This window comes from Phaenicophaeus curvirostris, chromosome 2, assembly GCF_032191515.1.
Source record: "Phaenicophaeus curvirostris isolate KB17595 chromosome 2, BPBGC_Pcur_1.0, whole genome shotgun sequence".
Lineage (NCBI taxonomy): Eukaryota > Metazoa > Chordata > Aves > Cuculiformes > Cuculidae > Phaenicophaeus > Phaenicophaeus curvirostris.
The window spans coordinates 57,296,185-57,313,967 of NC_091393.1; the positions used below are offsets into that span (position 1 = coordinate 57,296,185).

At 37.8% G+C, this 17,783-nt stretch overlaps 1 protein-coding gene across 1 annotated transcript in view; it reads right to left on the reverse strand.

Moving 5' to 3' along the window:
- ADGB (androglobin) overlaps positions 1–17,783 on the reverse strand; it is a 110,486-nt gene that overhangs the window by 50,345 nt on the left and 42,358 nt on the right. Inside the window, exons 11-14 of the mRNA XM_069850872.1 lie at positions 16,359–16,533; positions 15,470–15,560; positions 12,805–12,949; positions 887–932 (exon numbers count right to left, since the gene is read on the reverse strand). Coding sequence (XP_069706973.1) covers positions 887–932; positions 12,805–12,949; positions 15,470–15,560; positions 16,359–16,533 — 457 coding nt within the window. The remainder of the gene's footprint in view (positions 1–886; positions 933–12,804; positions 12,950–15,469; positions 15,561–16,358; positions 16,534–17,783) is intronic.

Sequence of the window (17,783 nt, forward strand, 5' to 3'; positions counted from 1 at the left end):
AAAGTGATCTAACCAACAACAGATTATTTAGTCCAATGTCAATAAAGCAAATTTCAAATGCAGGTAAATGAGTAGAAGAATTGAAAGGCAAAATAGCTTTATCCATGTAGAACTTGTTGGACCATATTAGGGTTTGTTTGGTTGGTTTTTTCTTCTTAGAGAGAAGATTTTTTGATGAAAAAAATCATACAAAGAGAAGGAAGCATCATACCTGCCCTGCCTTAAACCAAGTAACATTTTCATTATGAAGAAAGTGCTACATAATGCTGCAAAGCGGAAGGAAACAAATCTATTAACTTCAGATCCACTTTAACAGAATTCTGAAGTCTAACTACCTTTATGGAAAATATAAAGATCGGCCACATGATCAAAGAAACTTTCCAGCTTCCTCTGTGCAACTTCAATTTATCCTGTATACATTGTACAATAATTTGATACTTAGTTGCAGCATGTTTATTTGAAATTTCACTTTCTGGTTTTGTAATTTTCAGCGTGTATTTTAGATTTTTTGTGTCTGTGGGCAAATACTGAAACAGCAAGATATCAGAAATTATGGGAAAAGTGTAATAATACAGATTCCATCAGATACAGTATCTTCACCAAAAGCAGAGATCTGTGCACAAAATTCAGTATATTTTATTGGAAAGTAACTTATAAGAAGTGTTATTTTTTCACAATATACTCATAAATTAGAGATTTTTTTAATACCAATCTGAAGATTGTACTCTATGTAATTATACATGCTGTTACCAGTGTTGTAAAATCTTTTCCTGTAAAAACAAATCCTCATAAAAAAGACTGTTGATATTTGTACATGAGGGTTATCATTGAAGCCAAACAATACGGGAATGGCAGAAGTCTGAATATAAACTTCAAACACACTTACCTTTACTGGGTGTCGCTGCATTTTGCTGCCAAAAGCGGGATGTTTCCTATATGGTGAAAAAAATACAAACCCAACAATGGTGATTATGATCTTGCATTATTTTTTTAAAGAAAATATTTGGTTTTAAAATAATCTTTTCTAAGGTGGAGAAATAAACTAGCAAGTTATTATTGCAGTACTTTTTAAGGAAAGATAGAAATAAATAAGTTCACCACAATACCAACTTATATATCGACAATAGAATGACGTTTTTCTAGAGAAGTACACGTGATCTGGAGACTGGGATAAAAGCTGTTCCACATGCTTACCGCTCTGCTATTAAAAAATGTGCTTTGATATTACTCTTCTTTGACAATAAAATAAGTTCTATTTTAGTAATTAATTAGTGCTATTCCAGAACAAATTATTTTCTGTTCTACTCTAAGTTTCCCCTCTTGGAAAGTATATGGAGGGCTCCTTTTCCAACAAGCATTTCTTGCTGTGCAAGTATACACAATTGTCCTTGGAAACTGCATGCCTGATGGGTACTACTTCTTTGTTTTCCATCAGCTGCAAAAATAAAAAGTAGCCTGTTCTTTTTTAATATTTTTGACAAACACATTTACCCTTAGGTCAATCCCACCTAGAGCTGCTGAAATAATATGAATGTATTATCCACTTACATTTAAAGCTGAAATCAAGTTAGCCAGCCTTTCAGAAAGTCCACTCATTACATTTTGAGAGATAGGGTCCTTTCCTTCAAGAGATTAAAATCTTAAAATGCATGCCTAGTCATCCTTCCTTCTGACTGTCCTCTAACCTGCTATATGACATATTCCACACAACTCACTTTTTTTCTCTTTTTTTTTTTACAAAGATGAAGAGCAGTAGAGAGAGATTCCACAGTTTCCAGCTTAATTCCTATTTGAAACTGATGCTATTAATGGGTTAACTGGAGTAGCTTTGTCTTTGCAAAGATAAATATTAAAGCCTAAAAGGCAAGTTTCTCTTCATCCCAGGTGTTACTTTAACAAGATTTGTCATCCTTCCCCCCACCTAAACCCCTCATTAGAATCACAGAATGACCTGAGTTGGGAGGGACCCATAAGGATCACAGAGTCCCAACTCCTATCCATGTGTAGGACAATCCCAAAATTTACACCATGTGTCTGAGTGCATTGTCCGAAGGCTTCTTCAATACTGTTAGGTTTGGTGCTATGACTACTTCCCTGGGGGGCCTGCTTAAGCGCTCCATCATCTTCAGAATGAAGCTTTTCCTAATACCCAACCTAAACCTTCCCTGGTACATTTTCCTGCTCTTCCCTTGGGTCCTATCATTGGTCACCAGAGAGAAGAGATCAGTTGCTCCTCCTTCCCCTGTGAGGAAGCAGTAAACTGCTAGGCGATCCCCCCTCAGTATTCTCTTCTCCAAGCTGAAGACACCAAGTGGCTTCAGCTACTCCTCATGTGAGTTCTCCTCTAGATCCTTCACCAACTTCATGGCTCTTCTCTGGACACTTGACAGTAGCTTGATATCCTTTCTATACTGTGGCACCCAAAACTGTATGCAATACTCAAGGTGAGGCTGCACCAGTGTGGAGCAGAGGAGGACAATCACTTCCCTTGACCAGCTAGCAATGCCATGCTTGATGCACCCCAGGACATGGTTGGCCCTCTTGGTGGCCAGCGCACAGTGTTGGCTCATGTTCAACTTGCTGTCGACCAGAACCCCTAGATCCCTTTCCACAGGGCTGCTCTCCAGCCTCTCACTCCTCAGTCTGTATATATATCCAGGGTTGCCATGTCTCGGGTGCAAAATCTAACACTTGCCCTTGTTAATCTTCATGTGGGTGGCTAATGTCCAGCTCTCCAATTTGTCTAGATCCCTCTGCACGGCCTCTTTGCCCTCAAGAGTGTCATCAGCAAACTTGCTTGGTAAACCTTTGAGTCCTGCATCCAGGTAATTTATGAAGATATGAAAGAGTACTGGTCTTAAGATGGATCCCTGTGGAATCCCACTAGTGACTGGTCGCCAGCCCGATGTAACCCCATTCACTATGACCCTTTGGGTTCAACCCACCAGCCAGTTGTTCACGCACTGTGTTATGTATTTATCCAGCTGTATGCTGGACATTTTGTTTAGGAGGATACTGTGAGAGACAGTATCAAAGGCCTTGCTGAAATGCAGAAAGATTATGTCAACTGGTTGTCCTTGGTCAGCTAGGTGGGTAACCTTGTCATAAAAGGAAATAAAGTTTCTCAGGCAGGACCTTCCTTTTATAAACTTGTGATGGCTGGGACCAATGACTGTGTTGTCCTTCTGGTGTTTTTCAGTAGCTCCCAGAATAATCTTCTCCCTAGTCTTACCGGGCAGTAAGAGACTCATAGGCCTGTAGTTACTGGGGTCATCTCTACTGCCCTTCTTAAAGACAGGAACAACATTTGCCAGCTTCCAGTGAACTAGTAGCTCTCCAGATTCCCAAGAGCATTGAAAAGTCATTGAGAGAGGTCTCACTATGACATTAGCCAGCTCTTTATGCACCCTTGGATGAATCCTGTCAGGGCCCATTGACTTATAGGGATTCAGCTGGAGCAGCAAATCCTGCACAAGTTTGGGGTTGACTGGGAGTTTATCATTTGCACAGTCTTGGTCTTCTAGCCCAGGGTTCTGGGAGGGCCTGAGCCCATCATCTGTATAGAAGACAGCAGCAAAAAAAAAGCATTAAATGTCTCTGCTTCGTCTATATCCCTGTTTATGGGACATCCGTGCTCATCAATTAATGGGGCAATGTAACTTCTGGCCTGCCTTTTGTTATTAATGTATTTTAAAAAGCCCATTTTATTATTATTCACAGTGCTGGCCAGCTTCAACTCTAACTGAGCTTTGTCGGCATGAATTTCTGTCCTACAGCAACAAACAGCACCCCTGTAGTCCTCCCATGTCACCTACCCTTGTTTCCACTTGCCATCAACCATCCTTTTATGCCTCAGTATGAGTAGAAGATCCCTGCTCTGCCAGGCTGACCTTCTTGTCTCATCTGCTTGATTTCCAGCACTTCAGACTACCTGGGCCTGTGCTCTTAGGAGTGACCATCACTGATGGACTCCAGCACCTTCAAAAGCTTTCTCCCAATGGACCTTACTAAGCAGTTTCCTAAGCAACCTGAAGTCTGCTTTCCTCATATCCAAGGTCTTGAGGTCTTGTTGTCAGTTTTCCTTCTGTTACCATAGATGCTAAACCTGACTGCTTTATGGTTGCTGTGATCAAGGCAGTCTCTGATTGCCACTTCACCCAGGAGACCCTCTCCGTTAGCTAGCCACAAATCAAGGAAGACACCTTTCCTGGTTGGTTTCCTCAGCACCTGTGCCATGAGATTTTCATCCAGAGAGTTTAGGAATCTTCTGAACCCATTTGTATCAGCTGTGTGGTAATCCCAGTTGATACCTGGCAAATTGAAGACCCCCATGAGGACAGGGGCAGATGACTTGGAGGCAACCCTTAGTTCCTTAAAGAACAACTTGTCAATGTCATTATCCTGGTTGGCCTATAGCAGACCCCCATGACAAAATCTGTTTTAATTGTCTGTCTCTCAGTCCTTACCCAGAGGCTTTCAACTATGCCATCGCAAACTGCAAGATCCATGCATTCCAGCCTTTCTACTACATAAAATGCAACCCCTTTGCCTCACTTGCCCTGCCCGTCCCTCCTGAAGAGCCTGTAACCCTCTGTCATGGCACACTAGTCACAGTATTCATCCCACCAAATTTCACTAATGCCAATAATGTCATCTCTTTGGGACTGGGCCAAGACTTCCAGCTCTTCCTGCTTACTCTTCCTGCTGCGCGCATTCGTATAAAAACACTTCAGGTGTGGCTCATCGTGCCCATCTCCTTGTGGAGCAGTCTGAATCTTATTAAGATGCAGCTCCTCAGACTTTGGTATGCCTTGCCATTACTCATCCTTGACTAGCCTGCTACTAGCCCGCTATTAGCCCTTTCCCCCCTAGTTTAAAGCTCTATCAATCTGCCTTGCTAGCCCTTGAGCAAAAGTCCTTTTCCCCTTCCATACTGAAGCAGATAGCATTGAGCTGGCCAACATTTAGACACACACAATGATTTTCTGCTCTGTGTTTGAAAGAGGAGTTGTGGGAGATATACTGACTTGGAGCTGCTTTTGTGCTTTCTCAATACAATCTAGAAACACTTTTTGAGGGGCAGACTGACATAACTTATAATTTAGAAAGTCCAAGTAAGTTAGATTGGATGGTCATCACAACAGTACCTAAAGCTTGTATAGGACTGTTGTGCTGTAACTCCAGGTGTGACTCAACCCTCCTGCTACAGACTATCCTGTATACACTATATGCAGGAACCTGTGAATGCTTCCTTAGAGGAAAGACTTATGCCTTTCTACTTTAATTCCTAGCTTCAGTAAAAGTCTTCCTGTGGCATTTTACAGTAGCTCTACAGTCCCAAAAGAGGCTCAGGAATCTCACCTCTGTCAAAATTGTAGGTGTTTGATCTTCTCTGAACTAACTAAAGCAAAGAGTTGAGAGAATAAACTACAGACTTAAGAGCCTATGTCCCAAAATAGGAAGTATCAAATAATATAATGCTTATAACTTTAGTATTTTTAATTGAGGGAAATTGAAAGACTCATTTTTGCATAATAAAAATCCTGAATTCTATTCCACATCTGTTGTGGGTTTTTTAAAGAATGCTCATGAGTCAAAGCTGGGGACAGATCTAATATAAACAGCAACAAAGAGAAAAATGCATACATTTTAGAAATTGTTAACAGTTAGTTGAACAATTTCATGGTTGAAATAGATTACGTCTTACATGTCCCTTTTCATAATAATTTCTTGTTTTTCTAGAGCAAATGAGCTGAAAAGGACACAATAGGATTTTGCAATTGCTCATTTATTTCTGTGTCCAGACTTCTGTACATACAACTGTGCAAAACAAAAGACAAGCTGGGATCACCTGTCACGTGATACTGACAGTCACATCTCAACAGTTGGGTCTGAAAAATCTCTAATGATGCATGGACTACCTCCCTCCTTTAAACGGTGACTTAAGAAGTACATGCATAGATCTGTCATATTGCAAGTCTAAAAGCTTGCAAGATTCTAGCATTGCCCGATGTCTTGTATGTGTTATAGGATTTACCAAACAGGTACACATAATCCGCACAATTTCTCAAGTTTCTCCACAGAAATCCTGCGCATTTCCAAGGTATAAAAAGCATCAGATCTATTGTACAAGCCTATAAAGCATGAGATCTACTGTATTAAGCCTTGGAGACTGTAATGTTTGCACCATGAGGCTAGCACTTTCTGCCAGACTTACTGTTCATGGACAGAACACATGATCCATGCTTCCAGTACAGGCATGTGGCAGCTTACCGTAGAGCTACTTCATTGGTATTAAGAGCTGGCAGCACAAAGGCTTGAAGAGCTACAGGAAATCCTCCAAAACTGCTTCAATAGAATTTCCAGCATAGGGGGAAAATCCCTGGAAAATCTGGATGCTTAGTAGTGTTATTTAAGCCACTCTGAGCTGTGAAAACAATCAAGCAACATCTGTATAGAGTCTCTTGTGGGCTCATTTACTCAGTTTTCAGAGTGCAAACATAACATAGAAGAGAAGTGGTGTGCTTCTCTAATGGCACAGGATGTGTATCTCTACCTAAACCTCACTGTTTCTTTGACAACTGTGAGTGTTAAAGAAGTTCTCATTCTCTTAAGCTATTGCCTCAGCTACCATGACGAAGATATTGGCACGGAAAGAGAAACTAAAGGCATTTTTCCTCCTTAATGAACACAAATTGTCTGAAAAGTCAGTTCTGCTGCCACAATATCTGATAAAGAAAAAGACTTGGATGCAACTGTGAAACATGAAAGGACGCACACAGTTAGATTCAGGGAGAATTCAGTTATTTATTGTTCTTCCTGCAATCAACAGGAAATTTGAATGCATAATGGGAGGAAAATTATCCAGTTAACTTCAAAAATTAATTTATCTTCTATTCCGTTTTATAATCATTAACATATAATTGTAAAAATAATTGTAACTCATAAATTTATAGGTATCTTGTTACTTGCAATGATTCATTTGTATTGATGGCTATTTTATTCAAATCCACCATATATTATGTTTTAATATCTAGCTGGTATTTTTATAAAGTCGTGCTCTTGTCTATTGTAGAAATGATGCATGGCAAAACTTTTCACACCACTTGCTCTGTAAAAAACACCAGCCTTCTTCCAAAATAAGATATCTGGATGTAATTGCAGAGGAGGGATTACAGCTTCAAATACGCAATTTTTAAGATTAAAAATCTATTTTAAATCTGTCTCCAAAACTACAAAGATGACCAAAATATTTCTTAAGATCCAAGCCTCTAGTAAATGTCTAGGCTTGATGTTGACCTGAGAGTTATATCATCAAAGTATTTTGCATGTATAGTCACATGAATGCATTCTTTTTTTGCCTACTCCTGAGTCACTGTTTTCACTGACTTGAATATCAGCTCTAGTTTTAGCTGTGATGTGGGAGAAGGTAACAGAGGTTGCTTTTGAAAAAAAGGCAGTGGTACAAAAGAACAGTGGCACAAAAGAATGGCTTAAAAATAATGGATTGCCAACTCAGCTTCTCTTTTATTCAGTCTCTAATGATGGAATGGATCCAATCTGTTTAAGCAAGTGGATATTTGGAGGCTCATCAGAAAGATTCTTAATATCGCAAACACCTAAATGTCCCTCCTTTAATTTATGTTCCTCATGCCTTGTGTACTTTTATCCCTGAGATAAAATAAGCAGAGGATTTTATTTTTTCCAGTTTGAAGCAACATTCAAAAGTATAAACTTTCTAAAGAAAACACAATTTTTTTTATTTTCTATCAACCCTTCCTTTTGACTCAATAGCAAGTCAGTGGGCTTATGAAATATGTTGTAAGAAGGATTAGAATGAGAAGAAGAAAAAGCTTGTTAAGGCACAACAGCCTGGAATGTTTATGGGGAACATGAAAAAAGCATAGAACAGAGCATGCAGACTAAATACATTGCTATTAGTTGTAAAGCAGAAGGTAAGACTGAGATTACAAATACAAAAGGATCTCACTGAAGTAGGAAAAATGTGGCAAACATGACAGAGCAAGTGTATCGTGTTGATGTCACCGAGAGAGCGGCAGGTTTAAGCCTTCTGCCCTACAATGTAGCATTGCCAAGGAGCTTGACACTGAAAAACCCACAAAGAGAAATCTAAGTATTCTGCTTAGTGTTTCTTCATATAGCAATCAATCAGGTCAGTCTATTAAAGTATCCAGTATCCATTACAAATTCTTATGGTAAATATATTAGGATTAGATTTTTCTTGCTTTGTTGCTGTTCAACATTTCCTCAAAGAGAAGGCAAAGAGCTTTCTTCTCAATGGAATTGGAGATAATTTGTAATAAAGAATTCATCACAATGAAGAATATTCAAGTAGGCTTTTGAATGGCAGAGCTACAAGGAAACACTATTCCAGGATAAACTTTATCTCAAAAGAGTTTGCTAAAATTACTCTTCAAGAAAACTGCAAGACACTGCAATTTACAGGTGATAACCTTCTTGATTTTTTCCTGACCACAAAAGTGGATAAGGGAAAAAAGTGAAAGAAAAATCAAATTCTGAAAACGTTCTAATTCAGGAAGCCTTTATTCCACAAATAATTTTTTCCAACAAAATGGAACAAGCCAAGCATCTACTTGCAGATGCATTTCAATGCCTCTTACACATATCAATTACTAACCTTCCTACAGAAGAAGAATAAAAATGAGGCTCTTTGTGAAAGAACTGGGCTCTAATTTATGGAAGTTTTAAATAAAAAAAATACCAAATCTATTTTCTTAATAACACTGTGATTTCAAGATCAATTTCACTACCAAAAATAGATATTTGAAAAGATTTTTTTTCCTAATGCAAACCCACAAAGCTTTCAGGAAAATCAAAGGAATGGGAAATTCAGGGGAAAATAAGGTTTCAAAACAACAATAATAAAGCATTTCTGTTCTTTGACATGATTTCTTTAGGGACATGAGGGGTAATGCCATGTATTTCAACCTGATATCGTTAATATGGTACCTCCATCTCCTAAACTTTTCATCTTTCATTTATCACTAGCCTCTGTTTCTCTGATAACAGACTTTAGGAACAGTGAATCAGCTATTCGGTGATAATAACTTAATCCAGTTAACATTGGAGTGAACTGAAATATGTCAATTTAACTTTGCTGAGGATCTGGCACACCAGTTGTCTGAAAGCATAAAGCATAATACTGGCGTATCCTGAAGATTTACCAAATCCATCTAAAAGGTTTTAAAGCAGATGTCTCCTGAATAGCAATCACACAGTTTAAAAGGGAGACAAGGTTATTCATACTGAGCATATGGCAATACAAATTCTACAAATTAGCAGTACTCTAGTGAGTTGGAGATACCAAAGTTTCTCTTTCATGGTTTGCTTGTTTAAAGTCACTATATGATTTAAAAAATAAAACTATAGATGTATATTATTATTTCAAGTTTTAAAACTGTTGAAAGAAAACTCTCACATAATGCATCTCCCAGGGGTATCCACACAGTTTTGTTGATTAAGAGGCTCAATACATGAAATAAAGAAGATGGTTCTGTAGGTTAAAACATTTTCTTTTGCAACCCGTACAAATCTAGTCCTACTTACGAACTGCAGCTATTAATAGGCAGAGCATTTTTCAGCTAGGATTTAAATTGAGGCAAAAGTAAAGTTCAAGTATAAGTCAATTAGCTACTCATGACTTCTTACATTTCATGACAGAATCAGATTGCCCTCAGACTAAGCCACATTCATGTCTTCTTCCAGCTATTTCACTTTTACCAAAGTCGCTCTCTCTCTCTCTCTTTCTCTGCTATTTTCTTACTTGCCCTTGCCTTTCCTTGACTTCATGTCCCAGTGTGACAGACCGACTTTCTACAATTGCATGGTTCTTACACTCTTGGACTAGGGGAGAAAATCAAAGTGACGTTTCAAACTATTTTATGCTTCCAGCACATAAATATCTATTAATTTGTAGCTAACTAAATCCATATTTGTACACCTAGAGAGACTGAAGTAATGCAAACAATAAATATTATATATTATGTAATATTATATAATAATGCATAGTAATTGTTATTAAATATAAATATTATCATATTATTTTACCCTGCTGCTTTTGTAATTTTTTCATTGATTGCGATTATTAAAAAGACTTTTAAAGGTAAAGTACTAATTAAAGAGTAATTAGATTGTTGTTTATAAAATATACACAAAAATACAGAATAGCTCAATATATATACCATTGCGAAATGTTCTCCTTCACTACAGAATTGCCTTATTTTAAAATCATAAATACCAAATGATTATATCTATGCATGCTTATTTTCTATACACACAGTAGAGAGAGAACAGTTTGAAACAACTAAGTTCCAGATCTGAAACATAAATATGCTGTAAGAGTATACACTGAAGAGGAAACATATAAATAAGCACTCCAAAAATTACACAGAAAATTATTTCCTTTTTACTTCAAAATTTACCAAACTAATATATTTACTTTGCTCATGAAGATACCCGATGACAAGCCATCCTTAACAGTCTTTGGTTTTCAAACACATTTTGTAACCCTCCAGTCACCCTACATCAACCAAATACCTCAAATGTGCAACTAAGCATATTTATCAGTTTGCCCCGGAAGCAGTAGAGATTTTGAAATAATTAGATCATCTTTATTACAGGATTGTGCAGATATGGACTATGTTGCTGCTTTTCCTTCATTGAGCATTATGAATGAATATGTTTCAAAGGTTCTTTCACATTATTTTCTATATTGTAATCATATTGAATGTAACAGGTATGAAAGATGTACTAATTCTTTACTTGCGATAGAAAATAAATGTATAGGGGAGAACTGTAGTAAATTTTACAAGTTGAAACTACCATCTCCCCAGAATGTAATTGATTTATTGAGTCTAGATTTTAAGCATAACTTCATTGAAAGCATTTGTATATAGTCTAGACTGCCTTTTATCTCAATTTTCTTAAAGTCAAAAGGAAAGAGCAGTAGCTGCTGCAGTAAGTATGATATGATGAGACACTGGCACTGCTACATCAGGTTCTTTTGTAGATGTTGAGCAAATAAAGTAACTTCAGTGGAGCTCTGCTTGTTTGACTATTTCAGTCACTGTTACTCCATGTTTTGAATTATTTCCCCATACAAAATATTTTGAAATAGTGTAGCGTTCAGAAACTCTTTGAAAGTATATTTGTTTGTCTTCAACATAAAAGATTTAAATATTACAAGGAACAGTTTGTTAAAAGTTTATCTAAAAGCAGACTTCGATAGCACATGTAAATAAAAAGGCACATGCCAGTTTAAAACAGCAAAAAGAAAAAAAGCAGTATTTAGAACTGACCAAAATCATCCTAGTAATGTGTTACTGATCCTGGGTAAGACTCATCTTACCTGTCTTGGAAAACTACACTGGACACTTCCACCTAGTAACCAACATTTGCTTGGCTAGCTTGGGCAACCTGTGGTCAGCGTGCTGCATCTAGCCAGCCTGTCTGGAGGAATGTCACTCTCTCACACTGTCACTCAGGAAGCCTGAGGGTCTAATTCATGACTAAGTATTCCTTTAGAAGGCAAAGCTTCTGAAACTTAAAAGCAGGCAAACATTGCATTCAGACTAGGAGAAGTCTGTCTAGAAAGCTGCCTGGAGGAGAGGGACCTGGGGGTGTTGGTTGACAGCCGACTGAACATGAGCCAGCAGTGTGCCCAGGTGGCCAAGAAGGCCAATGGCATCTTGGCTTGTATCAGAAACAGCGTGACCAGCAGGTCCAGGGAGGTTATTCTCCCTCTGTACTTGGCACTGGTGAGACCGCTCCTTGAGTACTGTGTTCAGTTCTGGGCCCCTCACCACAAGAAGGATGTTGAGGCTCTGGAGTGAGTCCAGAGAAGAGCAACAAAGCTGGGGAAGGGGCTGAAGAACAGGCCTTATGAGGAGCGGCTGAGAGAGCTGGGGTTGTTTAGCCTGGAGAAGAGGAGGCTGAGGGGTGACCTCATTGCTCTCTATAACTACCTGAAAGGAGGTTGTAGAGAGGAGGGTGCTGGCCTCTTCTCCCAAGTGACAGGGGACAGGACAAGAGGGAATGGCTTCAAGCTCCGCCAGGGGGGGTTTAGGCTGGACATTAGGAAAATATTCTTCACCGAAAGTGTCATTGGGAACTGGAACAGGCTGCCCAGGGAGGTGGTTGATTCACCTTCCCTGGAGGTGTTTAAGGCACGGGTGGACGAGGTGCTAAGGGGCATGGTTTAGTGTTTGATAGGAATGGTTGGACTCGATGATCCGGTGGGTCTCTTCCAACCTGGTTATTCTATGATTCTATGATTCTAAACCTTAATTCTTTCTAGATCTACCCTGAAGTCTTTAAAATAAGAACCAAATGAAACTGCCATTTTAAGGCATGTGTTTATAAAACTTACATTTTTCATATAGCCATGTGCCTAGGTACATCCTTCAGTAGAGATAATCAAAGGATTAATCCATGAAGTTAAGTTTTATTTTTAAAGACCCCTGACTACCTTCTTAAGATCCTCCCATCAAATTGATTTTAAAAAGTAAAATAAAAATATTTTAAAATGCTTTATAGGCTTTTAAAATCTGAAGAATAAATTATGAAAAAAATAAGGTTAAAATGAAAAGCATTAGGAAAGATTTCCCACCCAGATGCATTAATATAGCTTTAAAGTGGAAAGAGCAGAGAAGTTAATTAAATACCAGGGGAAAAAAGGTTACTGAAAAGACTTTCTATTTTGCCTTTCACTATCCTTTGGAATATAAAACTAGGTCAAGCTAAAAAAAATAGGAAAACTACTACCTGAGAATGATCTTCTGCATTTGAGGATCTCTCACTTTGATTCACATTCACATTACTGTCATTTACATTTTCATCACTTTCAGTAACAGAAGGGAGAGAGGACAGGGAATGAAATCCTTTTTTGATGGTAGACTGTGAAAAGTGGCTAAATAAAAGAAAATGCAAACACTTTAATCCATACATTTACTTTCAAATGACAGTCTTCATAACCACTATTCTTAACAGAATTTTGTCAAAATTATTTGTTCCTCCGTTATTTTGACAGCTTAATATGGCAGCATAAAAATTTATAGGTACATATATTACTTATCATTACTAGCTTGGCACTATACACATATCTCCACTTGAAAGACATGAACTGCTGCCCTCTTAACTAATCCTCAAAAACCCAAAACCCGTGTCAGCTGAGGAAAACTAGATGATAATGCCAGAAGTGAATAAACATGAAAAAAACCACCCAAAAAACGTGCACTGCTTAAACAGAGGTAGGGCAAAACAAAACCGTTTTGTGTCAGAACAGTTTTTTGTCTTTTCCCTCAAAATGAGTCTCCATAGCTACCAGACACCTAAAACACAATAACCAAGGAAACCTGTGCAAGGCCTGTTCTGGCTATAGAAAAAGAAAGCTCTGTCACTGACTTCAGTGAAGGTAGAAATGAAAACTGATGGAAATATAAATAACTCTTTGCTTGTTAAGTGAACTAGGAGAACAAGACCAAAACAATGTTGCACATGTGTCAATTAGACTTAAATACCTAATTGTGTTATTGTAGCAATAAAGAACACAGAAAAATGTAATCATGTGTTATCTAACTCCCATCTTAATGATTAATGAAATATCAAGATCTTTAGGAATAACAGTCACAATTACCAGCCCTTTGAGAGGTTCAAAAGATTTCATTATTCTAAAAGCAAGAAATTAAAAATGTTATCAGTCCCAATTGTACATAAGTCTCTTATTTTATTTAAGCAGCTTTATTACTTTAATGAAATGCTAATACTTGTTATATATTTAGGTTACTACCTGTTAATTAAACCACAAGAGATTAAATTAGCTGATTGTCATGGAAACTGCACATTAAATAAACTTTCCTTGACCAAAAGGGGTAATTTGACAAGTATGTTAAATATGAAAAAATATAAATATGAAAAAACTATATACAATTTGTTAACATGCAAATACTGCAACATCTTAATTATTATTATCTCATTCTTTTAATAACCTTTTAATGGATATTGCTTAGAGCATTCTTACATATTTCTACCTTTAATATTAGGGAAACAAAGGTAATTTAATTACTTTTAACCAGTAGAACGCAACCATATCATCAAAACAATGTTACTACAAGAATGTTCCATGGACAAATGGTGCTGTTCAAAAAAAAAATATTAACTGCTTCATTACCAACCCATCCAATTATGATTCAAATGCAGAATCTGTTAAGTACATCATTTATTCAGTTTACTTAAAGATGCACATAACTGAATCCTGACAGCAATGTATCATGCAGTGGGTCATAGGAAAAAACAAGGTAATCCTTTTCTTGTCAGTGAGCAAGTATTATGCTGAATATTGAATATTGACTAGAAGTGGTGTATACATCAATTTCTGGAACTTCTTCTCTAAGACACCCTTTTAAAAACAGTGTTTTTCAAGCATTTACAGGAATTCCAAACTGTCTTTCATACAAGACGTTTGCACAAAGTCATGTGTTGTGCATGCGCTGCTTCATCTGCTCTCTTAGGCTTCTTGTAACAAGTATTATGAACAGAGAACAGCCTGGTTTATTCATAAACATTAATATTAATCGTTCCATGCCAAATGTATGTCACCAGTGAATGTACTGACTGGCAAGTCAATGATTTCATTGTTATGTGCAACAATTGAAAAAGTACAGTAGTTTGAGGAAAAATTTGAAAGATATAGAAGAATTTTCCTGTTTCTGGTAGAGATGACCTATCAAATATTCTGTGTCTTCGGGCCCACTGATAGATGTTTTTGCCTTACAGAACTCCTTGGCCTTCAATGGAAGATGCCCTTCAAGAGTGCAACCAACTAAGGTACTATCTGAATAGTGCGTGGCAAGTAGGGACCCACTCCTCAGCTGTGTGCATGCCCACCTCCTGGTGGGTTTCTCACCAGTGTGTATGTTAGCAGATTGTGTTGAACAGCATATAAAGCCTAGAGCCCCCCAGTTTGCATCTCCAATAAGAGGTGTGTGCAAGGAGAGTAAATTCCAACAGTTGTGTGCATGTAGGAGGAACTACACACCCAAGACAGAAGGTGTGCTTGTAGCCCATTGTGCCAGGAGGGTAACTGTAATTGCATGTATATGCCACTCTGGGCATGGTTAGAAATTCTTGGGTTTAGTTACAGAATGGTGTTTAGAAATTTGTAGATATTTATTAAACATTATGTAGGCATCTAGTACAGTGGTTTATCTGTTTCATTGCTGATATTGATCCTAAAAGTATAATTCGCTGATTGCCAATTAATTATGTGACATCAATTAAACAATAGAGTGCTCTGATCCTGATGAGCTTTAAAATAACATGAACCAAGCCGTTTTTCCCCTGTGACATAAGTAAGCAAAAGCCAATGTACTTTGCCAGTGAAATGGTCTAACAATAAGATGTTAACATTGACACTACATTGAGCACTTACATGTTTGTGGGTATTGTGATAAGATTCAACTTGTAATTAAAAAACAGGCTAGCAATCTCAACATATTCTTCGGGATTCTTTACCACAGGCTCTGGAAAAAAAACCCAACTTGTTAAATATATAGTCATAAGAAATATTTAATATTATAATTTTGACAAATAATTTCCATAGGGGATTCATCTCTCCTAAATAATTCTGTTCTCCAAGTGTCACCACACACACTTGAATAGAACAACCAGGGGTGGCTTTAGGTGACATCTAATGAAAAAATATGTGCTTAATAGTCTCATGCTCAGCCTGCGAAGTACAAAAGGTATGCTTAACCTATATGTAACGTTATCCAGGGTAGCTATGACAGCACACTGCCTTTGCAGATTTCCTCTGCTTCTGATCCCAGTATATTTTGCTAGTATGACTGCAACACCTTCATATTCAAACTATCTCATATTATGCACCTAACTCCATTATGAGTATAAGCAAATGCTAGAAAAAGTTTACCTTTAAAACTATGAATTTTTGCAGCAGGACTAGTCATAAACCTTAAAGATTTAAAAGGTGTTGATGAAGCTTTCATGACTGCATCAGAGAGTTTCTGTATTGCTTTGATAATGCTCCCTTTTCATTTTGTCTACCAAATTAAATAGACTGCTTTAATAGAGATACATTAAGACACTTCTCAAAGCATTTAAGAAACAATAGGGCTAAGGGGAAGTAATGCAAAATTGGCAAAAAAAAAAAAAAGAGAGAGAGAAAGAGTAATCCCTAGGAAAGTTCTGTTGAAATTAAGCTAACAATTAAGCTAACATATAAGTATGGCTTTGAAAATGTTTATATTATTTAAAATACAATTACAAATTTATTTTGGTAAGCAAACCAGAGGTAGACAAACCTTGAGGTTCAGATGTCACAACAGGCTTCTTTTTCTGTCGCAAAAGCTTCCAACGAGGAACTGGTGGTGGTTGTGGCGGTTTTACCAGAGAACAGGATCTAGTTCTGGTAATCAGGACAGGATGGCTGTATATGTGGGAAAGCCCATATTGCCTCAGCTTCTCTGAAGAATCAGCCTATGAAACATGGAAAGATGATCTGACTGAGAGTAGCGCTGCAGAGAAGAGCTTGGGGCTGCTGGTTGATGAGAAGATTGAGATGAGCCAGCAACGTGCACTTGCAGCCCAGAAAACCAACCATATCCTGGGCTGTATCAAAAGAAGCGTGGCCAGCAGGTCGAGGGAGGTGATTCTGCCCCTCTGCTCAGCTCTCCTAAGACCTCACCTGGAGTACTGTGTCCAGTTCTGGAATCCCTAACACAGGAAGGATAGGGAATTGTTGGAATGTGTCCAGGGGAGACCCACGAAGATGATCAGATGGCTGGAGCACCTCTGCTACAAGAACAGGCTGAGGGAGAGTTGGGCTTGTTTAGCCTGGAGAAGAGAAGGCTCCAGGACACCTTATAGCAGCCTTCCAGTACCCAAAGGGGCTCTACAAGAAAGCTGGGAAAGACTTTTTACAAGGGCATGTGGTGATAGGGTGAGGGGGGATTGCTGTAAATTGGAAGGGGGTATAATTAGATTAGACATTAGGAAAAAAATCTTCATTATGAGGGTGGTAAGACATTGGAAGATACTGCCCAGGGAAGTTGTGGATGCCCCACTCCTGGAGGTGTTCAGGGCCAGGCTAGATAGGCCTTGAGAAGCCTGGTCTAGTGGGAGGTGCCCCAGCATGGCAGGGGAGTTGGAACTATTTGATCTTTAACATCCCTTCTAACCCAAACCATTCTATGATTCTACGATTCTATCTCTCTCTCTCAAGAAAGAACAATATGCATACAAAGCATCTAACAGGTTGGATAAAAAATGAACAAAAGTAATTCACCTGATGAGGCTATCTAAAAACATTCTGATTAGGATTTCATATTCAGCAGAAAAAGTATAATTGAATACTTAGAAATGTTTACATATATTTTACTTTTCATAATACATTCCTCACTTCTTTCAACAACCATATTCTTTCAGGTGCTACAGAAAACTTATCAGTGAAGCAGAATGAAGATATAAGAAAACAACAGTGATAACATATTGTTTTAAATAAATATATTTAAGAATATTTTTTCTGAGGACTATGCCCTTACTTCATGCTGAATTAATAATGTGGCAGAACTCTAAAAGCAACCGGTCTTGTAGATAATCTGTGAAATCTCCATAATGTAGTATCAGTTTGAAACAATACATCTTTAAAGTTAAGCTTATTACCTGCTGGCTAATTTAGAAAACACATTAAAGGCACTACAGCTGACACACATACCAAAGCCCTCAGC